Source organism: Eulemur rufifrons, chromosome 7 (genome assembly GCF_041146395.1).
Source record: "Eulemur rufifrons isolate Redbay chromosome 7, OSU_ERuf_1, whole genome shotgun sequence".
Lineage (NCBI taxonomy): Eukaryota > Metazoa > Chordata > Mammalia > Primates > Lemuridae > Eulemur > Eulemur rufifrons.
The window spans coordinates 174,238,999-174,265,448 of record NC_090989.1 but is presented as its reverse complement, the minus strand read 5'-3'; the positions used below and the strand labels follow the sequence as shown (position 1 = coordinate 174,265,448).

At 38.9% G+C, this 26,450-nt stretch overlaps 1 protein-coding gene across 6 annotated transcripts in view; it reads right to left on the bottom strand.

Moving 5' to 3' along the window:
• The window catches only part of MITF (melanocyte inducing transcription factor), a 209,850-nt gene that overhangs the window by 92,472 nt on the left and 90,928 nt on the right, over positions 1-26,450 (bottom strand). Inside the window, exon 1 of one of the 6 annotated variants that reach the window (XM_069473800.1) lies at positions 1,172-1,227. The exons of the other annotated variants lie outside the window; for them this stretch is intronic. Coding sequence (XP_069329901.1) covers positions 1,172-1,227 — 56 coding nt within the window. Of the gene's footprint in view, positions 1-1,171; positions 1,228-26,450 lie in introns of those variants that run through there. 6 annotated transcript variants of the gene reach the window in all.

Sequence of the window (26,450 nt, the reverse complement as noted above, 5' to 3'; positions counted from 1 at the left end):
TGAGTAATTAAACTGTTTTAATGACACACAGAATGAAAAAAAAATTGAAGCATCTATTAAAGCACACTAAATACAGCAAACATAGAAGCATAAGAAATTAGAAATCATTTTTAAAACTACCTTTTATAACACCTTTTAAAGATGTATGTACTGAAAACGATGAACTTTAACCCATACTTAAACTTAGGGGAGCTTTATTTTTTAAGAATCAAATTCTAAAAATAGTTCTGCTACACCTAGTATTTTTCCATTATTCTTGCCGTCTTTAAACACACCTTCACAAGCTGCTGAACATAATGCTTTTCTGCCTTAATCAGAACCTCTCTCATGACCCAGGAACGTTCAGTAAATAATTATTAAGCTCCAGAGGTGGCTTTTGCATAAGTTGATTTGCTTGAATGCCTATTCACTTAGGGACACAGCTTTCAGTATTGTTTTCAAATCTTATCACCTAACAGTGAAAGTAAATGTTAAAGGGAGGGGGGGAACTGTCATCCATTTAGTATTTCTCCATTTCAGTATTTCTTTGAAACTGCCAATTTCAAACTTGTTCTACATATATATGCCAGGCCGATGATTCTGATGTTTGGATGTTTTCTTTTCCCATCAACGGAAAAAAAAAAAATCAATATACAAAAATGCAAATGAGGTGTTTATTAACACAATTGTTACTATTGCCCAGCCAGAAAAAAAGGAGGGGGGCATAGAAACTAAAAATCCAAAGAGTTTACAATGGACCAGTGTTGACAAATGTTACTACTGTACTGAGCACACTATCTTCCTGAAGAAAATTCTTTTGTATTCATAACAAAGCTGTTCTGCAGTCTATCTTGCAATCATAAATCAAGCTCTGTTCTCACTCAGATTTTTCAAGCAGTCAGGGTTTTTGGTCATTATTAACTTAAGACCAACATTCCATTTTAAACGAGAAGGCAAAGATAATGGGCTAGCATTTCCATCCCCCTCCACCCCACAAATTAGTTGTAATCCTTGTCATATCCACCTATCAGAGGTTACAGCTGAAGCTGATTAAAGCCAGTCACAAAGTAACAGCTTCAGTATTTTTAACTCCCAATAAAACGTTCCCTTCCTCTAACCTCCCCCTTAAAAAGAAAAAAACCACTCCTGTTAAGTGGTCCCAGGATTATTACCAGAATAAAACTTCACTTACAGATATAAGCTTTCAAAGGAGCATGGCATGAACATCTGAACTCTAAGAGCCTCCATCTTTTTTCCTTTAAGGTGTTCTGCAAGCCCTTGGCGAAGAGTGAAAGTCAAAGTTAGTTCTGGCACTGGCTGTGTCACTAGGGGTGGCTCCTGATAAGGCCCTGGAAACTCCAATCCAAACACAGCTCTGTGCTAGAACGGTGCCTGGTGTCTGTCTGCAACAGCAGACCTGTTTAATCCAGTACCTACTGTACCTGCAGGACAAAAAATGCTGCCTCACATCACAAAGGGGGCTACTCAAGGACCCAGGCACAGCCAGAATCAAAACCCCACAGCCAGGCGAGAGCCTTGGGATGCTTATTTAGCCTTCCCCAGCTCAGGTACCGGTTGAGGCTTGCAAGGACTGCACGTTATTAGAGAACTTGAAAAGAGAGGTAATTTCACATACCGGTGAATTTTTAACACTTAATGGAGTCACACAACCTAGGAGGGAGGGTTGTGGGATTGTTCGTGTCCCTTTTCAGTTTGGGAGATCTCAGGCATCAACTCATCACACACTTATAGCTGTTTTGCATCCGTGCACAGGCATTTTTGGAGCTTGATAATTGAACATGCCCTCCTGCTGACAGGCTACAGAACCAACACAGCATTTCTTAACCCCAGACCCCAAGAATATTGGGAGGGCTGTCCTTGCCCGGTCCTGGTGCAAGTATTAATAAAACACAAATTGCTTCAAATTGTGGGCACCATCTTCCAGAACACACAAATCTTTAGGCCCCATTTCTGGGTATTCTTAGGCTGTCATCCAACCCAATTCTGAACGCAGTGGTATACAAGAAGAAAAAAAATAAAAATAGCCATACATGTTCTCATAAAACACTTTTAAGATGCAGATATGACAACATCATTATTTTCAAATATTGATGCAGCTCCTACAGACAGCACACCAAAGATGCCCTGCAGAGTTACGAAAACACTGTATGTGTCCCCACACACAATTCAAAGGTCAGAACAAAGCCATCTGACGCTGACTAGCTGTGTACTCTGGGCAAGTTACTTCACCTCTCTGTGCTTATCTCCAAAATAAATGGTTGGAAAATAATGCAACCTTTATAAGCCATAATCAGACTAACTTCCCTCTAAAAATAGGAAATATCCAGCCAGGAGTCTCAGCCAAACTACTTCTGGCTCTGTTTCTTCTTTGCTCATTTATTCATTGATTCTTGTTTTTATTCCATAATATTCATGGAATACCTACTATGTCCCAGGCACTATGGAAACACTTAGAGTTTACAGTCTAGTGGGAAACACATATTAATTAATCACATAAATATATAATGATAAATGTGATAGCTACTACAGAGAAGTAAAAGACTTAAAATTTAAGGGTCAGAAAAGGCTTCCCTTCGGCAGGGACCTCTGAGCTGAGCTCTGGGGGAGGGACAGGGGAGTACGGAAGAAGAGGCTTCCAGGCAGTTGTAACAACACACACAAGAACTCTGAGGTGGGAAGTTAGCAAGAGGACCTGCTGTGGTTGGAGGATGCAGAGTGTGGAAAAATCGTGGTATACCCATGATACCTAAGCAGTGACAAGGGTCAGACTAGGTAGGATCTGGTAGGACAGGGAAAGGTCACTGATTTTGTTCCAAGATGAACAAGAAACCACCGAGAGATTGCAAGCAGGGGAGTGATGAGCTCAGATTGGAGTTTTTAGAAAGGTCTCTGTGGGCTGCTATGTTGACAGCCAACTGGAAGACAGGCAAGATTAACTAAGGCAATGGTTCTGGTAGGAACTGATGATAGCTCATGGAGAATGGGGGAGGGGTAGATCATTGGGGGTGGGGAGAAAAGGTGCAAAGTGGAAAAAAGTGGGAAGATTACTGGTAAACCTAAGGACCAATAAATAGACGGAATAAGAGAGAAAAACATCCAGATGCAATAACTGCATTCATCAACAGCAGCCGTTGAGCACTTTCTACATGCCAGGCACTGCGCTGGGTACTGGGGGATGATGCCACACTATTTCTCTTACTAACCTTCCCCACCTCCCTTCTTCTGTCTCTAGCAAAATTAGGCATGAAAATTAAGAACCCAGATTATGGTGTTGATTTATCCAGATTCAAATCCCACTGCTTGCTAATTCTGTGACCTTGTGCAAATTTGCTGAACTCTCTGTACCCTGGTTTCTTCATCTAAGAAAGGAGAAATGATAAGTGACTATCCCATGGGCTACTGTTAGAACTGAGTGAGACAACATGCGTTCGGCATGGTCTCTGACACATAGTAGATGCTCAATTTTATAAAGACTCTTAGGGATTGTGGTTAGTGATAGCTATGCTGGATTAATATTGACCGATTGAGAGAACAAAGGAAAATGGTACAGAGTGAAAAAACAACAAAAAAAATTGAAAAAGTGAAAGATCAAGGAAGAAAGAGAGGATAGGCAATTACCATATCAAGACCTTTAAGAGATTATTTTTTAAAGAAGCAAGCCAGGCACGGTGGAGTGCACCTGTAGTCCTAGCTACTCCGGGAGTTGAGGTAGGAGGATTGTGTGAGCCCAGGAGTTTGAGTTCAGCCTGGGCAACATAGCAAGACCCATCTTTAAAAAAATGAATTTTTTTTTTTTTAAATAAAGTAAATAAAAGATCAAGCCAGACACTCTCCCACCTTGGGTACTATCTTAAGCTGAATTAAGCTACAAGGTACTGGGTAAGTTTTAGAACTGAAACCCTGATTTATTACATGCTCACACGAAGGGAAAATCTGCACCCTCCATGGGTTCTCAAATGTTGACCATGAAACCAATGGTATCAATTCCAGCCATTCCCGAAGGGGACACAATGTGGTGCCAAATGTTCCCCTGCTATGTTCAGCCAATAACATGACCTGACTTATCCTGGACAATCCACCACTCCAAGAAACATTTCTATTGACCATTTACGTAAGTGTTTAAATAAAATTACCTTTAAGGGACATATATTCAATTTGCTAATGGTACTTTAGAAAGATCTAGCTTACACTAGAGTTCTGAGGGAAACTTCTTGGACACAGCAATGAAATGTCCACCAGCAAATGGACTAAAGCTTGACTTAAATGTGATCACATGCCACCATCTACAAAATTCATGAAATCTTACATGCATTTCTCCAGTACAAAAATACTACCCTCAAGTCATCACCCAAGACATTCAACAAATGTCTTCTGGGTGTCAAGAACCACATCTGTTTGGTTTGCCATTATATCCCAGAACCCAGTAGAATAGACAGTCTGTGCTTTGATATTCAATAAATATCTTTAAAATGAATCAATTTATAATGGATAAGCAACTCTCTCATGTACAACCGTACTATCCAGATGTGTATCCTAAGTCTGCATACGTATGTATTATATGCATATACACACACAAACACAAAGAAACGGAAAATGCTTGAGGTGATGGATACCCCAATTATCCTGGATTTGATCATTACACATTTTCTGCTTGTATCAAAATATCACGTGCACCCTATAAATATCTACAATTATTATAATCCATAGTAATTAAAAATAATTTTTTAAAAATCCTAAATTTAAACACAAATTAAGAATTGGCAGTGCAGAGGGGAATAATATGAAAAAAAAATAAAGCACAGAACACAGAATAAAAACATTATAAAAACATTACCTGTCCTCCATTGCTTTACAAATTGCAATTACTACTCCTTGCCCTAAATTGCACCAAATCGACTATAGTCATCAGAATTCTTAATGACCCTTTAAAAGCTGAACCTTAACTAAACTGGAATTTAAAACAATCAACCATCCAAGTGACAGCCAACTTTTTCTTTGGAAGCTAAATTGGCCTTTGGAATCTGTTTGGAAGGAAAAATTCAATCACTATTTTGAACAGGTTAGAGAAGAGATAAGGGATTTTACTTGTTATCCTAACCAAAACTTAGCTGAAGGAAAGTAAAGCTACTGTTTTGTCACAGCTCAGAATTCTTATTTTATTTGGGCATTGAGTGTTTTATCGCTCCCCCGAAGTATACCATTTTCTTACATTTTTGCTTTTGACAATCATTGTTCTTTTCAGTAAACTCTTCTACTCACCAGCCTCACAATAGTTAACATTTGAGAGCTTACTATATGCCAGGCACTATACTCACCCATCAAGCACATACAATTTAGGAAGTATCTACCTAGTCTTGAAATGTTTCATTATGATCCCAGCCAATGGTTCCCAAACCTGTATTCCTATCAGAAGCACCCGGGGCACCTTCTCCCTAGTCTACCCCCTTAAAATAAATACAGAAGATTTTAAAAGCATAAATGTTAAGGATCTTTCCCCAAACAGATGACTGAATGAGACTCTGTAGGGGTATGGTTCCGAATTCTGTTGCCTTTAAAAAAGATTCTCTTAAGATTCTAAAATGAAGTCAGGTCTGGAAACCACTAATACATAGCATAACGTATTATAACATATACATAATTATATATAATATTGTCTATGTAAATTCTCTCTTTAGGATTGGCAAGAAAATACTCAAGAAGGAAAGCTGCTTTTATTTGTTGAATAAAAAAGTTACTCGCACGTTTTAATTCTTTAAAATATAGTACCTACTTGGAATTACTCTAAACATGCTTTGAATGTTCCGTGAAAGGCTTATGGTGGGGTAATTAAAGAGTTTCATGAAAGTAGAAATGAAACTCAAAAAGTACGCTCAAGAGTAACACACATCTCTTCTCCCCACATGCCATCATGCTCATGTTCTGGGAAAAGTGAGATGCCACCAAAAAGTCCTTCAACCCAAACATTTATTAAGCTGCCCAGCATGTGTGTGCAAGGAAGTGTTCTCAGTGCTGTGGAGAAGACAAAAGGTGAGAATGCAAGAGGCTCTGCTCCCCAGGGGCTCACACCAGAGAAACCCAAGAGGCACCCACCCCTATGCTAAGAGTGTGCCAGGAGGTCACAATGCCCTCTTTCCCTGGGCTGGCTCCCTCTCCTCTGGCAGAGGAAGTCTTGCAGGTCTTCCCAGACCATCCTCCCTAAAGTAGAAACACCCACATTTGTTTTCTGCTCTTTCAGCAAGTGTCTGTTTCTTTCTTTTGTAGCACTTAATCCAACTTGTAATCATTTTATTTGTTTATCTAATTGTCCTTTCTTCTTGAAGGACAGGTCTGTGGTACTTATTTTATTCTCAGCGGCATACAGTAAGCACTCAAATATTTGCTGAATGGGGGGTGAACAGAGGGAAAGAAGAATGGATCAATGAGTGACAAAATGAAAAAAGAGCAGGTACAGAAGGATCTATGAAGTATAATCTGAGGATGGAATGGAATAAATTAGACATACAACTGTATACTCTATTTATAAGCTTTTAGTGGCTGAACACAACTCCCTTTTATGGATAGAGTAGTGGGGTACAAAGTTACAAGGAACTGGTCTTGTAGTTCTAATTTGAGACAATCACAGCATGACTGAAGAAAATTTTTAATGACTACCTATCTGCAGAAATAACTATTCAGTACCATTCAATCACGTTTCTCTCTTTCATCCTGTTTCTATTTTTTCCTCCTACCAAAAACAGATCTCCCTGTAGCAGTGATATTACAGCATCCTCTCAAAGACGGTTCATTGTACCTTCAAAATACATCCAGAGAAGGCCTTCAAGGGTAAAAGGAAAATGCAGAAGCATCCAAACTTGATTTGGATGTACCTCAACATTATTAAAGAAATTCAGAGAGAAAAATGGTTTTTTTTAAATGGTTTAGAAAAATCTATCCTGAGAATAAAAATGTCATCCACAAAGAAGCATCTCAAAGTCCATTTCAAGTGAATATTTAAGTAATCAATGAAGGAAAAATATATAAAATATTAGCGGGGCTCTTTCACTTAATAATCAATGCAACATATTAATCTCTTACCTTAACTTCTCTGGTATTCTCAGTCTTAGGGTTCGTTTCAAAAGAAATACTTGTTCCTGCATTAAAGGTGATTCAAAGGCCTTTCTATGTTATCTATAAATGGCAACCAGTATTTGTTGTAATAAACAGGCTACAATCTACAATATAAGGCAAGTAGGGGAGACAACACCTAGTTGGAGAGAGAAACACTGATGAAATTATGCTGATTCCATAATCTCTTCAAGTGAGAAATGTAATAAAAATGTAATTTTCTTTCTTATCAAGGTAAATAAACAGAGAAAGATAAGGCTGTCATCAGAATTGGGCGGGGGGCAAAGTTATTCATAATAGGACTTTACAGTAAATAATATCTTCCACTTTGGGACTTGAAAATCATGGTGTTTAGTGGTTAACTTTTAACGCATTTAAAAAGAAAAATATGGACATCTCTTTCACTGTTAGTGTTAGGTAGATAGGATCTCTGGCTCTTCTCCGGACAAGGGTTCCATGTTTTGGTGCAGTAGCTCCACCTGGGAAGAAGGATAAGGGCGGGCACTCCATTTTGGTGTTGTTCCACCCTAATCCTATCCCAAGAAACTGCTACACCTGGGGAAGGAGGGCATGCTTTACCAACCTAGGAATTCCCCAGCCCAGGCATAATAAGATTTAGAAAGTGACCTAGAGTAACCTAAGAGTAATTAATATGCCATTAGCTTGAATCTGCATTGCAGTTCACCATCCCGCAAAATGAGCTTTCTTAGAGGGGGCTCTTATAGGTAGATGGAATTTTGAGGATACCTGTCTATCATTTGATAACATCCTACACCTCCCAAGATCCCTTCTCCAGACTGGGCTAATAAAAGGAAACAATCTGAGAAGTAAGGAAGTGAGTGGGTCAGTCAATTAGTGAGTTGGTCTGTCTTTCTCCACTCGTGGAGAAAGACCCATTTTATTCTACAATAAAGAGCTGCTCTTATGAAATTGCTCCCTGCCTAAGGTTACTCCATCGTATTGGGCTTGCTGGTGATTTTTTCAAGAAAGGAGTCAGAGGATCGGCATAATAGTCTGGACTTAACACTTTAATGTGTCTGGTCATTCTTCGGCCAAGAGCACACCAAGAACCAAGGGCAGACTCCCACCCTGACATCTTTGGTGCCGAAACTCAGGATTCCGACATTAGTAACTTTTTTTTAATAATGAAAGATTTAAGAGCAAATAAGAATATGGGTGTCTCTGCCTGTTTTTTAAGGGTGTTGCCAACTGAAACAGAAGAGTATATAACCATCATCTTCATCTACATCAATTTCTTTCTTCTTCCAAGCAGGAGTTAAGATATTACAATATTTTAAAGCAACATAAAATACAGCTTTTAGAAGTGACCTCCATAGAACACCTTGGCTAAGGTGTAGCTGCTGTGGAAGATGGATCCAACCTTCCCTTGCTACCATCTCAGAATGAGAAACCAGGACATGAGCAGTTCAAAGAACCACCTAAATCCTTTATGGCCCAAGGAGGAGCTAGAAAAAAGGACTGAGATGAAGAAAGGGATACTTTGTCAGCTAGATTTTCTAGTCCATTCATATAAATTAAATATTTGTACTCCCCCAAAGAGTGAACTGAAGGTAGAGAGAGACTATTTCTTATAGATAACGATGCCATTGTAGAAGGTGGTATGGAAGTCACTGAAGTACAAAAAATCCAGTTTGTACAAGGTACGGTAAGGATCCAGGACAACGGTTTCACCCTGTGGTCAACAAACCTCTAAGAGGTCCACTATTTTATAAATGCACGAATAACTGATACATCACTCCTACAGATATAAACTTAGCACCATTTTTCCAACTGGAGACAGCATACGGTGGTGATCGAATATAGATGCACTACACACACACACACACACACACACACACACTAACATACCCCACTCTGTTCATATCCTAGCTTTACCCTGGCTAAGTCATTTAACTTCTGAGTATCAAGATCTGCATCTATAAAATGGGGGTATTAATATCACCTATTTCATAGATTAATGTGATGATTAAATGAGGTGAGGTATGAAAAGTACTTAGCATGGTGTGTGAAAAATAGCACTCAATCAATGTTATGCAAGGAACAACCAGTTCTATTTCAGAATACTGTTAGGTAATGAAAACTCAGCCCTTAGAGCCTCAAAGAACTTCAAGTTCTAGGGCAAATAAAAGTTATTAATTGGAGACAATGGTTAAGATATTTTTAAAACTTGGTATCTGAAGAGAGTATACAGATTCAAAATACATGTAAGTTCGGGAAAGGTCCACATAAATTTGTGAATAATATATTCATAATGAATAACTAAATACTAAATGTTGATGGTTATCTGTAACTTCTGATAGTAGATAACTAATTATGACTTTTCAATGGTTGTCTTAGCTACAAATCAAATTCAAGCCCAGGGAACCTTCTTCTCTGATTCAGGGTGTTAATTACAACACTAATTTATATTTTTACTATGTAAACATAACCAGGATTCAAGCAGGAAATCATGTATTTAAATGAGCAAAACTATAAGAAATCCAACCTCTTTGTGCCCAATAGATTACTTTATGTTAAATTTCTGTTAATTGTCAAATTTCCCAAACTTTCAAAGCATCTCAAATACTCACTCTCACACTAATGACATCCTGTTTCAGTTATGCTGAGCAAACAAGATTTAAAATGAGAAAAATAATATTTGCACAAAAATCCTTCCTGTCTGTTGATTAATCATAATAAACCCCAATCAATCATAATAAACTCAATACACATTAGCTTTCTGTATCTAATTCACACTCTAGGGAGTCTTTCCTATAATAAAAGTGTATATTTATGTTGATATTAAAATGTTAAGATAACCAGTACTTTAAATTAATAGTCTGTATAATTTCAAGTAATATTGCCATAAAGAAAACTTAAATTTTCACTTAAAAATATAAAGTCAATGTCCTCAAAAAAAAAATAAATAAATAAATAATGCCTAACAAAGCTACTTAATTCTCCCTTAAACATTTACTAAGTATTAATTACCTGCCAGATATTATAGGCAAGGCTGATAATATAGAGAATAGTAAGCCTCGAGTTCAAGCTTATCTGGCTCCTAATATCAAACAATATTTGTTCATTTTTAAAGGATGTGAACCAAATCATAAAAAAGATAGAAGAATCAAAATATTCTTATTAAAACTCACTCATTCAGTCAATAAATATTCATTGAACCACTACTGTGTCCCAGGCACTGTTCAATAGGCTTGAAACACATCCAGAGATATACCACAATTCTTAAGAAAGAAATGTTTTGGGCTAACTCTCAATGTTCAAATCATTTATTACTTTACACAGACAACTTAAAAATCCCATGGATTTGCAATCTTTCATGGTTATCCCCAATGATATTCCCATTAACAAGGATGTTTGGTTTCTAACAGTGAATGAAAGATCAATGCATTTTCATTCCCTAGCGTGCAGGGCAGGAAATTTGGAAATTTGAAAATTTGAGAAAACAAATGAGATCGTGTCTCTGCCTCGTTTAAAGAAAGAGGAAGGAGGAGAGAAGAGACATGGAGAATTCTTCATCACATTGTCACACTGACAACTGTACCTCTTACTTGCATATCACACCTCATGGGTATTATCAAATAAATCTTTTCATTTCAATAAGGAAATTGAGGGACAGGCAGCGAGGTGAGTAACCTGCCAAGGTTGAGACGTTAATGAGCACAGATCTGGGGTTTGAAACTCCAGGGCCCACGCTCTCCTCGCTATGGCTGTCTGCTCTGAGTTTACGTAAGCTACCCAATGATCACCAAAGCAAACTGTTAATGATTCTAAAATTAGAACCTTGCACTGGAGTTGCCTCTTCACTTGTCTGTGCCCCGTACCCCACGCTAGATTCTGAATTCCATAGAGGCATGAACCATGTCTGTTGAGTTCACTACCTCCCTCCATCACCATGTACAATTTCAGATGCAGAGAAGGCACTCAGTAACTACTCATCAATGGGTTAAATCATTAACTGATCCATCATGGTGCTTTTTCTGGCCACTTCTGACCATGATCTGACTTAAAAAAACAAACAGAGGGGGAAGCAGCCTTCCCTGAATATTTAGACCAAGCATGAGTTAAAGTAAGGGCATTTACTAGAAACACAAAAATGAAACAATGTTTGTCCTCAAAGAACTTAATCTGGTTAGAAAAGAGATTAAAGAAAATGTGAAATTACAAAGAAGGAAAAAAAAAAGTAACCCAACATACCAGCACAATTTATACTTGTTAATGGGAGAAGAAGTAAGGATGTTCCCCAAAAAGAAAAGAATTATTCAAAAAGGCTTTCTAGGAGCAACAAGGTCTTTGGAAATTTAGGGGTGAATGATAGACATCCTTTGGCAAACATGGTAAATCTTGAGCAAAGTTTCCCAAAATGTGGGATGCAAGATGATCTCAAATCAAGACATCTAGACTCCACATTAAATAACCATGGAATCACACAGTGAGAAAGGCCCTTTCAAATTTCTTTCATCTCAGAGAAAAGTCTCTGTTTGATGCTAATATGTCTTCAATCTCTCAACACTTGCCCTTTGTTAATAATAAAGCTCAGACCTCAGACTAGGGCCAATCCAAAAAGACCTTGCAAGATTCTTAACAATTTTCTTCCAGTTTCATTATATTCATTTGACATGTACTTCCACTTGTGGCTTCCACGTATTATAACATTTTCTTTAAAATACATGTTTAAAATTTTAGCCACTGACGTCTCTGCTTGATTAAAAAAAAAAAAGAAAAAAATAATAAAATAAAATTTTAAGCCCCATCTAGGATCTGGGGGCAAAAGTAGCGAAGTTAGAATGAGAATAGCTAAAATTTAGGAAACACTGATCGACAGAAATAAAGAATGTGCCAGAATCCTTCGGCGGAAACAAGATTAAACAAAGCCCAGAAATAGTGGCCTACGCTATTATTGTAGTGAGAAGCTAACAGCTCTGAAGAATTTCAGTCTGATAAAGAAAACCACATACAGTTCTGAAATCATAGTGAGTGAACCTAGCCCTAATCTCTCACTAACTGTGGAAAATGAGCATGACTCTCAGATACGATTCCATACAGGAAAAGTGGGGAGCCAGCCAAGTAGGACCAAGAATATCACAATGGAAGTGACACGCCACATTTGTTGATACCACCTGTAAACAAGCCCTCTGTCCAGAAAAAAACGGCAAGGCTGTTAGAACAAAATGTCAGGCATGCTTGAGTTGACGTTTCAATATACAATGACCTCTCCTCTGATGCTGGGAAGGGCGCTGCAGCTGTTATCTCCTAGAGCACAAACTTAGCTTACACGTCCACTTTTGTTTGGGTTTGGTTTTTTCCTAATTCCATAACAAAGTACCGAAAGAGATTCCAAGTACGGATTTTTTTTTTCCCCTTAGCTATATAATACTTTCATACACTAGATGGAGCCAACTTTATAGTGCTTGGGATTCATGCACCGGTTTTATGTTGTACTTGAAAAAAAAATCCATACACAAAGTTATGGGATAGCTGTGTATTATTAACTCAATATATTTTAATTTAAATGTTTTAGATTTTCATTTTAGAGCTCAAAAGGTCCCATCATTTTAGCATTCTGCATATTTTCTATAACTCTTAAGCCTGAATTAATATCGAAGTATCAATAGTATATATTTCAAATATGTAATATCTTACAACTTATTCGTATTTAACTCATTTATTAACATGTATTTCTTATTATATAGCTTTTAATGCTGACAAGGTCAAAAAAATGTGGTTTTCCTTTTTTTTTTTTTCCTGCTTGGGGGAAATGGAAGCAATTTATAAATGCAGTGAGCATGATTTTCTCATCAGACCTATAAAATAAAGACTACTTCCAGGCGAGGGCAAAGAGAGCCACAAGCAGGCAGAATGTAGACCTGCAGTCCATGAGAACAGAGAAATGGGCCCCAACACAGGGTAAAACTGCCAACGCGCTTGCAACAGGAGAGGGCTGCTACCAAAAGACAAAAGAAAATACCACCGTTCACAGTCGCCAACCCGGGGCTAGGATAGGGCAGCAGGCAAATACTAAGAGGAAGGTGAGAGCCATGATTCTCTCCAGCCAGTTTTGGTAATGCAATGCCTTCCCACTGAATCCCAATACTTTAAAGTAGTGATGCTCAACAAGGGTCAGTTTTGCCCCAGGGGACATTTGACAATGTCTGGAGACACTTTTGATTTTTACAAATGGGGAACTAGGTGCTATTGGCATCTAGTAGGTAGAAAACAGGGATGCTGCTAAACATCCTACAGTGTATGGTAGAGCCCCCACAGGAAAGAATATCTGGCCCCAAATGTCAACAGTGCCCAGGGTGAGCAACTCTACTAAAATGTGAGCACGTCTCCCATACAGAAGGCAAAGTACAGTCAGCCCTGCACATCCACGGGTTCCACATCCATGGATCTTGCCAACCACGGACTGAAAATATAGTATAACAACTATTTACTTAGCATTTCCATTGAATTAGATATTATAACTAATCTGGAGATGATTTAAGGAATACAGGAGGATGTGCATAGTTTATATACAAATACTATGCCATTTTATAGCAGGGACTTGAGCATCTGAGATTTTAGTATCCAAGAGGGTCCTAGAACCAACCCCCCAACGATACCTAGGGACGACTGTCGTTCCAACTCACTGTAAGCATTAAAGTATTAACCAAACCTTTCAATGTGCTTATAAAAACAGCTTTTAAGTCTGTGGGACACAATACATGGATGTATTTGAGTCTATCACATATGCTATAGTATCTGGGTCAATGTGCCAAGGGATTAAAGATTAACAGGGAACAGATCAATAAATGGAGGAATAATATTGACACAATGGACCTCCACACACCAGGGAACATTAGTGAACTACAACTGTATGCCTCTACACAGATAAAATCAAAACAAATGTTGAGTGAAAAAAGACACATCAGATAGAATACTGCCATATGATCCCATTTATTTAAAGTTCAAAGTATAGTTTAGAGATGTATTCACAGGTGCTAAAACTATAATGAAAAGCAAAGAAGTGATTAGAACAAAGTTCAGGATGGTAGTTAACTCGGTGGGGAGTAAAGAGGAGGATGCGATCAAAGATAAGGCTTCCAGAGGGTTCTGTCTTTAAGATGGATGGTGGTTATTCATTTTATTGTTCTTTACTAAACTGATGGGTTCTAGTAATCATGAAAAAATATTAAAAATAAGGAGCATAAAGGAAGTAAAGAAATGGAGACAGCACGTGTAAGTTGCTCATTCAAGACATTAAGAAAGTTAACAGTGAATTTTCACATAACTGGCTAAGGTTCCACCAGGGTCAGAACACCTCTTACTTTTCCTTCCCCTCAACTCTCCACTGAACGGTCACTAATCACATCTTAGCTATCAACCACCAAACTGCATCTCCTCTGTCCTCACACATATTCTGACATGGTTCAGCTCTGGCCTGGACTGCTAAATTGTTCTGCCAACTTCCCCCAGCGCATCCTATATTTACTACTAGATTACCCTTCCTAAAGCATGGTTTTACTGTTTTCATGCAATTACCTTAAGAAAATCAATGGTCCATCAATATACAATGAATGGATTTTTTTTAATGTTTTATTTTGACTAGCAATCAAGGGTCCACTTACCTTTCTAGTATTACTTATTGTAACAATTCCAACCAATATGAACAAATTCCTCCTTCTTTAACTCTAGCTGTATACACTTGCTTGGATTGTTCTCTTGCCTGGAGTACCCTTCATGCACTGACCATTCCTTTCTCTCTCTCTCTCTCTCTCTCTATATATATATATATATATAAACAACCTACACAGTCTTCAATAAAATGAAACAGAGATGTATTACCAAATGTTGATGAGGAAGAGAGCAACTGGAATACTCAGCAGCTGCTGCTGACGGTGTGAATTCATAAAAAGACTTTTGGAAAATGGTTTGCAGTATCTACCAAAGCTGAACATGTACATGCTTTATAACCCAGTAATTCCACTTCTTACTACATATTGAATGGAAATGTATATACATGTCCACCAAAAAGCATTTACAATAATGTTCATAGCAACACTGCTCAGAATAGTGCAAACTGTAGGCAAAACAAATGCCCATCAATGGTAGAATAAATAGCGATAATAATTACACAATAGAATAGTCTATGCGAATAAACTATTTCCACATACTAACAAGGGATGAATCTCACATACATTAAAGGATACAGATGTGAGAATATATGCTATATTATTCCATTTCTATAAAGTTAAATAAAACCCAGACAGTGATAATCTATGGTGTTAGAAGTCAGGACAGTGATTATACTTAGAGGCGGGGTTGACTAAGAGGAGGCACAAGGGTGCTAGTGATGCCCAAGTTTATAGACTGGGTGCTGGGTGAAAAGTCATCAGGCAGTGCACGTATGATTTGCATACTTCTCTATAGGAATGTTATACTTCAATTAAAGTTTACTAAGGCTGGGTGCATGGCTCACACCTGTAATCCTAGCACTTTGGGAGGCTGAGGCAGGAGGATCACTTGAGGCCAGGAGTTCAACACCAGCCTGGGTCAACATAGCAAGATCCTGTCTCTACAAAAAATTAAAAAATTAGCCAGGCATGGTAACACATGCCTGTAGTTCCAGCTACTTGGGAGGCTGAGGCAGGAGGATAGCTTGAGCCCAGGAGTTTGAGGTTGCAGTGAGCTATGATCACTCCACTCCACTCCAGCCTGGGTGACAGAGCAAGATTATGTCTTAAAAAAAAAAGTTTACTAAAAAATATATAAAAATATACCCACTCTTCAAGATTATTCCTTGACAAACCTTCCTTCACTTTCTTAACAAAAAATCTTCCCGGATCCCAACTAATGCCTCTTCCTCATCTAATCTCCCATGATATAATTATTAATAGAACCTTAAAATTACCTTAAAGTAGTTTGTGCACATTTACCAAAGGAGACTGTCACATCACTGCGTGCACGGGTCAGTATTTCCTTTATGATTTCCCATAGAGCAGTCCATTATAGCAGCTACTCAATAAATGTTTTTGGGATTTAAATTACATGTATTGCCCTTTTCAAAGCAACATTTCTCTGTGAGCATGTTGGATAGATGTTAGCATCATCCCTTTTTTTATTCTCTTATTTATATACATTAAAACTCATCTTTCTTGGTGTACAGTTCTATAAGTTTTGAAATGCACAGTCATGCAACCACCACCATATTCAACAAACAGAACAGTTCTGTCACCCTAACCTTTGTAGTCAAAACCACCCTCAACCCCAACCCCGAGAAACCACGTATCAGTTTTCTGCTCTTACAGTTCTGCCTTTTCCAGAATGGCATATGAAAAAAAATAATAGAGTATATAGATTTGTGAGTCTAGTTTCTTTCCCTTAGCAAGCGTATTTGAGATTCATCCATGTTACTGCAGGTGTCAGTAACTTGTTCCTTTTTAATCACCTATTAGTATTCCATTATACGATGAACCACAGCTTGTTTATCCTTTCACTAGTGCAAGGATATTCAGGCTGTTTCCAGTTTCTGATGATTATGAATAAAGGTGCTATCCATTTTTAAGACTCACCAAAAAAAAAGGATATTTGCAAGTGACTCCATCAAGGTCACACAGTTACCAGTGATAAAAAGAAATGGTGTACACTTAAAAGAAACCTATAGGAAAAGTATAAGTGGACAATTTTCCCGCTTATGCCAATGAAATCCAGCTCACAATATATTTTCTGTAAAGAGACTTTGAATTACCTTTTCTATATTTAGTGCACATTAATGGGCCAGAGTTCAGAAGTATCTAACCAAAGCACCTTTCTAAAGGCTCCTTCTTGCCAATGTGACCCTGGTGACCAGATTATTATAAATAACTTGTATGTCTTGATCTATGTAAAACTATTCATCACTGCTGTGTAAATAAGTGATGATGCCCGGCCGGCCTCTGCCTTTCATCTGACCTACTGTACTCATTTGCGATGCACAGAAAGGATGACAAGTGACGGACCCAGCACTCGGGGACCCCCGAGAACATTCGAGGAAAAGGGCTACTTCAACGATTATGCAGAGGGGTGGCTACAGTTGCACTTTTTTTCTGTTGATTTAAACACAAAAAACATATGTCCATATCCTCGGGGGCAGAGTGCCCCATCACAAAGTTTCCATTAGCTGGCATTCTGGGTGTCTGTCTTTGGAGCCTGGGCCACTGTGCTTCCAGGGTCAAGGCCGCAGGGAAAGGAAATGCCCAAGAAAAACATTCCAGGGAGGTACTGCCCTGCACCTGCCACCAGGGCTAAAGACAGCACGTTGGCTCTGAGTCTTCAAGACTCGAGAGCGGCATGAAAACTTTTTGTTTTGAAGGTTTTAGTTTCTCTGTAATAGTCATTAGGAAAATCAAGAGAACTCATCCTTTGTCCCCTTTCAAAGGTTCCTAAATAATAATAGTAGCAGCTAATTATGGAAAGTATGCTATGTGTTCCCATGCTAAGCATTTCACATATATTATCTTATTTTAATCTTTAATAACAACCTTCTATCCTTAATGCTACTATGATGTTCCTTTTGCCAATGAGGAGAATGAGGCTTTGAGAGATTATATCACTTGCTGAAGGGTTTGGAAAGAAGGAATTCAACCCAAGGCACAATCCGAATCTGAATCCTATATTCTTAACCCACAAGCTATACCACCCAATAGTCCTACTAATAAATACATTTATTTATTCAGACAATCGAAAACTATCACAATATCCATACAGAGAAATAAACATGAGTAAGAGATGCTCCTTTCCTCCATGTACTCATTACTTGTGAGAGGACGGGGAATCCTATAGACAATAATATCTTAACCTTTTTGATCAAATACTTTGCTAAGACTTGCATGAAAACTACAGACCTTCCAGAGAAAATTCACACAGGCATAGACACACAAAACTCAACTGAATGCGTGGACCATAGGTTCGGAATCCCAGGAATGTTTAAGTAGCTGACTATAAGCTGCCCAGGGTTTTGATTAAAATAGGAACAGAGACTTATGAGAATTCAAAGGGGAAAACCCAGGGTAGGGCAATTCTGAAGGTATAAGCCAATTGAGAAGTATAAGCCAGGCAAAGCAGCAAGGAAGGTGGGCCCTCAACGGAGAAGTACATGATATGGGAAGCTGGTGTCAGGGAAAAGATCTAAAGAGAAAAGAGCAAGAAAGCAGGGCAACAGGCACTGAAATAGTCCAGGCAAGAGTTTCCTACTTCTAGAAAGGATGTGGTGAGAATGAGGTGCCAGAGCCCAGGCTCTGGGGCATCAGAAAGAACTCGGCTCCAAGCCAAGCTCCTTTCCTTTTGCATTAGCTCTGCACCTGTGGGGAAATTATTCAACCCCTCTAAGCTTCAGTTTCCTCATCCGCAAAACTGAGATGAGAACAGTCCCAACATCACTGGCTATCGTGAGATAACTCATGGAATAATGCCTGGCATGCACTTGGCACCGAACCTAAAGCCCAAGCACTGAATACACTGTAGCCACTGTTATTAACAACATTATCATCACTACTGTCATCACCAACACCACCGCCGTGTTCACCATGACCTGATGCTAACATGGCCTCACAAAAGGAACTCCTGCAACACAGCACCATAACTGAACTCCTTGATTTACATCTGCGCCATCCTGCTGCATTCACAGACACACAAGATATTACAGAAGGACCTTTACCAGAGTAAAACCCCCATGCAAAAAGCCAACTCTCAACCCACCTTCCTTGTAAACTCATACCGTATTATTTATTCTCATTAATCACACAAAAATGTGAGAAGCATATTCTAGAGAAGGGGAAAAACAGAAATTATGACAATCTTGGGATGTCTGTGGTGGGTTTGTTTTCAAATATCACCAGTGTCTGCTCTTTATGTGAGAACAGAGATCTCACGAGCTAAATGGATGTCACATATGATTGTCACTGCCATCGTGTCCACAACAAGCATCTGACAACATAAACTTTTGCAAAGCCCTTTCGCACTCAGCTCATCTTTGTCACCCCTCTGAGAACACACAGCATTACTAGGCAGAAAGGAGAAAATGACATAAAATATTCTACTCAATTCTTCTTAATCATTGTGTTTTCAGTAACGCTTTATTTTCAATTCTTCGCGTGGTCTAGGAGCTGACATAAAAGTAATATACTGGAATCCTTCCATGAGTGCTCGAGGAAATGTGTGGAGAATATTTTGTTTTGATTCCTCAGCCATGGTAATAGACAGAACATTCACAAAACCCTTGCTCTTTAAAATGTTCCACGGCCAGCCAATATTTGCCAGAGTGATATTACCATAGAGTCAGCTCTGGAAAAATAAAGTCATGAGAAACACAACCATTTTCATCTTCCCCAAAAAGCTGGCCAGAATGTCTGCTTATCTCTGCCATCTACGCTGACACCATCTACAAAAATCACGACATTCCCTTCACTTTAGAGCACACACACGAAAGGAAAACGTAGGGATTCCAACGATCCTCTCTGAACCCAACAGACTGTTCCAAATTCGCCAAGCCGCCTTCCAGTTTTAAATGTGTTCTCCTGAAAAAGCACAGTAGTACATGAGTTCATTCTCTCCGTGGTGAAAATAAGCAGTAGAAAAGCCAGTTGTTTTAGAACAAGAAGTAGAATTTGTCTGTAGAGACAGAGACGGAAGGGAGGAGGTGAGGCTGATGAGCCAGCACGTCGTTAAACGTGAACCTGACGGAGTGCTCTTGGTCTGTGAAGCATGTGGGAACGGGAATAGGGCAGTTAGAAAATTCCCATGTCTTATCTGAATCAAAACGAAGGTTCGTGTTAGGCAGGGATTCCCCAACGGCTTTCATACAACCTGATATAACATCTCAATAAACTGCACTACTAACAGAGTCCATTTAGCCTAAGTGAATTCATGCTTCTGTTTCTGTACCTGCTAGTTATCCTCTGTAAGTAACATACTCTTAGAGTTACGAACACTTACTAGCTCTGATCTCGATTTCCCCATCTGTAAACGAAGATAACTAAATAAGTGAAAGCAAATAAGACATTACCACTAGGCGTAGCCTTAACATCATTTTAGTCTTTTTAATCTCCTCTAGCTCTAGTGTGCTCTTCGTGTGAAGGAAACAGGCAAAATGTGTGGTATCTTTCCAGTGTGACTCCAACACTGTCTTCTGAAAGGGTCTGAAAATGTGTGCTTCCTTTGATTTCATTCACTCTTTACCAAATATTTATTAAGCTCCTACTATAAGCTCACAGGCACTATGCTAGAAGCTGGGATATACCAATGAACAACAGATACAACTAAGGCACAATCCCTGTTCTCAGTCTGGTTCCCACTGTCACTCTGAGGGTGACCAATATTTAGTCAAATTTAAAGGACTCCCCTCCCAATCAGTCATGCTAATGCCATTAAGGGGAAATAGTCAAAAAAAATCCCAGGTCCCTTTCCTGGGCCATAATAGTCCCCAATTTGATTTGTAGATGTATCTTGCTAAGTATAGCAAACATGAAATTGTCATTAAAGAGAAATTGCTTGTACACATTCTTCAGAACTAGCCATTTTCCTTGTCATTAATCTCTGGGATTGTGATACATACTTAGCTAAGACCCTGCTTTTGTTGTCGTTGTTGTTATTGTTGTTTTGTTTTTTAGAGAGAGGGTGCTGCTGTGTCACACAGGCTGGAGTGTAATGGTACGATCACAGCTCACTGCAACCTCAACCTCCTAGGGTCAATCAATCCTCCTGCCTCAGCCTCCAGAGTAGCTAGGACTCCAGGCACCTGTCACCATGCCCAGCTAATTTTTTTTTTTATTATTATTCTTTGTAGAGACAGCGGTCTTGTTTATGTTGTCCAGGCTGTTCTGGAATTTGTGGGCTCAAGCGATCCACTCGCCTCGGCCTCCCAAAGTGCTCTGATTACAGGTATGAGCCACCACTGGGCCCAGCCAGATCCTACTTTTGAGATGCATTATATTCTTTTTAAACCCCTACTGTGTCCATCTGTTAACGACACACATATTTACCAAACGCTTATCAAGAGCCAAGGACTTGGCAATGGGCAGAAACTAGTAAGAAAGGCATTGTCACTCTCCCCTGCAGAATCTTAGCATTTTAGAGATGAGTTCCCAGACACGGGCCAGAGAGCATTAGCAACTGGTTCCGGTTCACACCATCAGGAGAGGCAGCACTTGAAATAAAAGCTTTGTCTAATGCCAAATCCCATACGTTCTTTCCTCAGCAATTTTATTCTTTTGCCACTCCTTGGCCTGCCATGCTGTTCCCCAGACAGCTGCATGGCTCATTCCTCTACGAATTCAGATGTCTGTTCAAAAGGAACCTCGGCATCAAAGTCTAACCTATCAGCCTCCAATTAGAGAGGAAGCCCTCCAGGTTTTATTTTGCTTCATAGTACTTAAACCACTCCCCGCCAAAATGCAAACTCCAGTAGGGTACATTACCTTTGCCTATTTTATTTACCGCTGTTATCTCCAGCACTGGAATAGTTCTTGGCACAGCGTAGGTGCCAACAAATATCTGTTGATTGAATGGACCCAGTGTTCTCTGTACCTGCACACATACTTATGACACTCCTGCTGAGGAAGCATACAACCCTGAGAAGAGGGACATTAAAGAAAATCCAATCCGGTGACTGCCAAAGACATGCTTCACAGCAAGATCAGCTGGGATGGTAGACCAATATGGCATTAAATAACAATGGGCGACATACCAAGGAAATAGAGGAGCACGGGACAAGTGGCACTCAGCTGCAGTCTCATGGGGACAATGGGGAGGGAGGGAGGGATATAGTAAACTATCCATAAACCCTTCCAAGGATGAATGTTGGCTCCTTGGAATTCTCCAGGGAATATGGAAATCCTGAACCGTAAGTGAAAAATAATGGTTTCACATATTGATCAACTCAGAGTTGTTCTCAACACTGCTCAGGCTACAGTAAATACACCTAACAGCAAGATTCAGAATAGCAAGTCTCCAGGCCAGCAGCAGCGACTGTCTTCCCTGACACTTTTCCCAGGAGCCACAGCAGTGCCCATACGTACAGCACTGAAGGACGACTTCTCAGAGTCTTTGCAGTCAGTAGATGCCCTTCAAGAAGGTTCGCAGTATCCTAATCCTTCCTCTTAGAGCTAAATGAACAATTCTTCTGACTTAGCTCTTCAGTTCTGAAGGCAAGATCATGGAAAGTCAACCAACCTTAGGTAAAAAAAAATAACTGTGTATGCGGAATGCCTCATGTTTTCTCAGAGTCTGTGAGAGGAAAGAAAGGAAGGAAGGGAGCAAGGAAGAAAGGAAAGGAAAAAAAGGAAAGAAAGAATGGCAGAGCCCTGAATGGTACTAGAATAAAGTAGATTACTAAAATAGGTCAGAGGAAAAAGCTGAAATCATTTTAAACTTACCAGGCAAAATTAAAAATAAAATGATGGGGGGTGAGGGGAGTCATTCTCCTATTTTTATTTATTTATTTGTATCTTGTTTCTTCTCAAAGGACTTAAGGAAGCTTATGAAAAAGCACACATCCCAAGATGAAACAACAGAAAATTAATGTAAGTGGATGAGGGAAAGAGAATTCAAGAAAAAAATAAATAAAATAAAATGACCTCAGGAATAAGATTAGTACACAAATGCAAATAAAGTCTGCACATTTTCTAGAGGTGGGTCACAAATTGCTTTCTAAGCCAGAGGGCTTAGAGTTAAACATCTACAAGGTCCAGGCAGGTAAAATAAAAAACTAAAACAAACTGAAGAGTGCCTGTTCTATTTTAAGGAAAATGGTAGTACTTCTTCATTGGATCCCATGGTTGCCATAGAGACATCAGAGCCCAACGTTGCCAGATCTGATTTTTCAATAGATACTGGTAATTCAAACACACTTGTGTGAATATTCTCATTCCAATGTTGGCAAATAGTTTTTCTTTTGGTTAAAAAAAGTGTGGGTCAAAGAAAACATGTCTGTGGCCATAAAGAGGAAGAAAACATGATCAGTTACATGACTAACTATATCCATAAAATGAAAACCCAAAGTTGTGTAGAAGTACAGTCATTTGTGGTATTGAAACCAGAGAGACATTTCTCCCAAGAGGCTTCATAAAGGGGACATTGTAACACCCACAGGATGGGCACCCCACACAATCAAGATTTATAAGGCTCTATCTTACAATGATCTTCAGTGGGGGCTGAGGCATAAACTAAGTATAATTTAGCTAAACTAAACTTCTGGAGGCTTAGGGAGAGGACACAAATTCTCAGATATATCAAAAATCTCAGAATAGAGATTTCTGCTGGTCTGGATTATTTCAGGTATATCTTTTACAGTAGATTTCCTTTAACTACTTTATAACCAATGATCCCTTTTAGTAAATGTAAAATTCTCACACCTTCCTTAAACACTGACACCTCGGAAAATGACTTTTCAAATGACATACCCTTCCTCCCTCATTGTTTTAGAGTATCCAGAGAAACGAATGAACTTCTGTCCTTCACGCTGTAATCCATAAATATTGCTTTTTCGAAGCAGCATTTGATAAGTATTGAGTAGCACTGTGTTCAAGGTTAGACTCCCTGGCAAGGACCCGGAGTGAGGTATTCTATGGGGTTTTAAGTTCAAGGCCATTTGCTTTACTGGACAGCCCATCTGGCAGTGGAACTGAAGTTATGAACTCCAAAGCACTTGGCATGCCTCCAGTCACCAGCCAGGGAGGAATACACAGGTAGGACTGAATGTCTTCACAAGAAAAACATCATTCTGTATCCATTCCAGGTCACACACCAAAGGACAATCAAGCTCACACCATACAGTGATGCTCCATGGAACCCCTCGGGTGGTGATGGGGAGTTTGTGTTTCACCCCAGGTTTTTGACATACCTACCACTAGTGCAGCTTTATTACATCCGTCTCATACACACTCAGTTCTGCCATAATGCTTGTTTTGAACATGCAAACTTGTTCCGACTTGACTGATACTTTAGGAAACAATTTGAGCATAACTTCAATAAATTTTGGTTTGTTTATACATGATTTTGCCCACAAGAAACACTAGGTGATCACAGAAAATGACACCCAGCTGTATCAAGCACACACTTCAGGGTACCGTGTATGTTATGCATCACACCCATCCACAACTGGTGCTACAACTTTTGGTCCGATTTGGATAAACTTCCTTCCACCACTTCATAATAACTCACAAGCAGCTACTGTTCTGAGGCCACTTCCACAAGCAAACTCCAGGTCTTATTCAAGGAAAAATAGCAAGTTTATTGTTATATTGATGTACCGCTTAATCATTTAACAAGTGTTAAACTGTCTGCCATGTTTATTAGCTGCCTATCTTATCTTTGTTAAGATGTCACCAATGAAGTTTTTGAATGCTCCTAATCCCATTTTTCCTATCCACTCTGTGGCATCCACTGCATGATTTTGCAATAGCCTGATGATATTTTAGAAACACGTATATTTTGTTTTAGCAGAACTGACTATACTGGGATTTTATACAGTCATAATATATTATTTGAAAAATTGATTTCGCTAGAATGTAAGTTCCACTCAAACCGACTATGCTGCCCAACCCCAGGAGATACCACTCACATTGTATTTGACATATATCATATCTATTATGAATTTATCAACTGAAGATTCAACAAAGAGTTATGTAAAACTTCGTATGTGTCCTGGAAACACTATGCTCCAAAGAAAGTACTTGTTCACCGTGGAAAATTAAAGGCAAACAAAAATGTATAAAAAACAAAAATCACTCACCATCTTAGTATGTAAACATTTTGATATTTTTCTGTTCAGTCTTTTTTCTTTGTACCTATAACAATATTATCCCTGCTATGTGCACTACTTCACTTGACCTACTTATCTTAACTTGGCTTTAAAATTGACCTGCCACTTCTAAATTAAATATGCTTATTTTTCTGATTCAAAAAGAAGTATCACCAAATTGACTCAATCATTTAACATTAATTAATTAACATGAACTTAAGATAGCACATGCTGTCTGCTCAGCACTTTGCTCTGTGACATACAAATTAGAATATTCAATAGAATGTGCTTAACCACCAAGAGGACATCTGAAAGTTTCCAAATTTGCCATAGCTGCAACATTTCTTATCCTTAAGATTAATTACTATTTTCATTCTAGTTCTAAGATTTGTTAAAAATATAAATTATATAAATAGCACATTCAGAAGAGACAATGGACTTGTATAATTAGTCTCCTGCAAACTACAGCTTTGAGAATTGCACCCTGTCTTTTTATCTATCACCTTTTCAAATATTGTGCCACCAAAATTGACTACATAAAACAAAGCTGTGTTTGAGTTTTTTAAGTAGTAAATATACGCATTGTCACGACGATTGCCTACTATTTTTCCCTTTTTTCTCCCAGAAATGTTATTTTAAGATTTGATTTTTTTGTATGTGTTAATATGGATTTAAGAGCTTTGGAAATTACAGGGAAGATAACATATGTTTAAGCCCAGTCTCAAGTTTTTGCTCTCCTACAAAAGGTAAAGTACGTCTGTCATTCTGTCTGCCTAATTAAATTTCCTAACTGGCAACACATAACTAGGCGTAAAAAGCAGTTTGGGGTTTCATCCCCTCCTACCTTTCAATGAGCTGCCAAGAGACACTGGGAAATGAAGAAACAGGATGAAATCAAGAGGCAGGATAATCCATACATATCATAATCTGCTCTGAAATCACCGATAATTAATTTCCCTTCTTTAAAAAAAAAGCTGCTTCGTAAGTCAAGATGGAGGCTCAACAAAGGGTGAGGAGGGGACACTGGAAAAGGTTGCCGGGTAACATCTCTAAGTGCCATTCTCCACCACATGTCTCTCTTCCCTTTCTCACATTGAAAGAAACAACTGCCTTATTCTAACAATTTCCTGGCAGTAGCGAAGCCTTCCATGGAGATTCCTTTCCCTTTCAAAGCACCTCTACGTATGCATGACATGATGGATTACCTGTTCCAGCTCACCCTGGGCAATAAGTTTTCTCAAACTGCACGGTGGCTCACCTGGTTGTAGCCACAGAAGCATTGCTGGAATGGCTGTGTTTGAGAAGGGGTGAACATGAACTCCATTCCTTTTCAACCAAAGCACATCTCACAGCAGAAAACAGAGGACCACCCGGGCAAGGAGGACCCGAAGCAAGGTCTAGGAGCCCAGTCTGCGCTCAACCTCAGCCAGGGAGACATCTCTTCACAGCTTCATATTTCATCTCACATTCCACTTCCTAATATACCCTTGCTTACATCAGCATGAAAAAGTTCCTAAGTTACTGATCAGTGGAATTAGGACACTTTTGCACTGCTATCCCATATATTCAA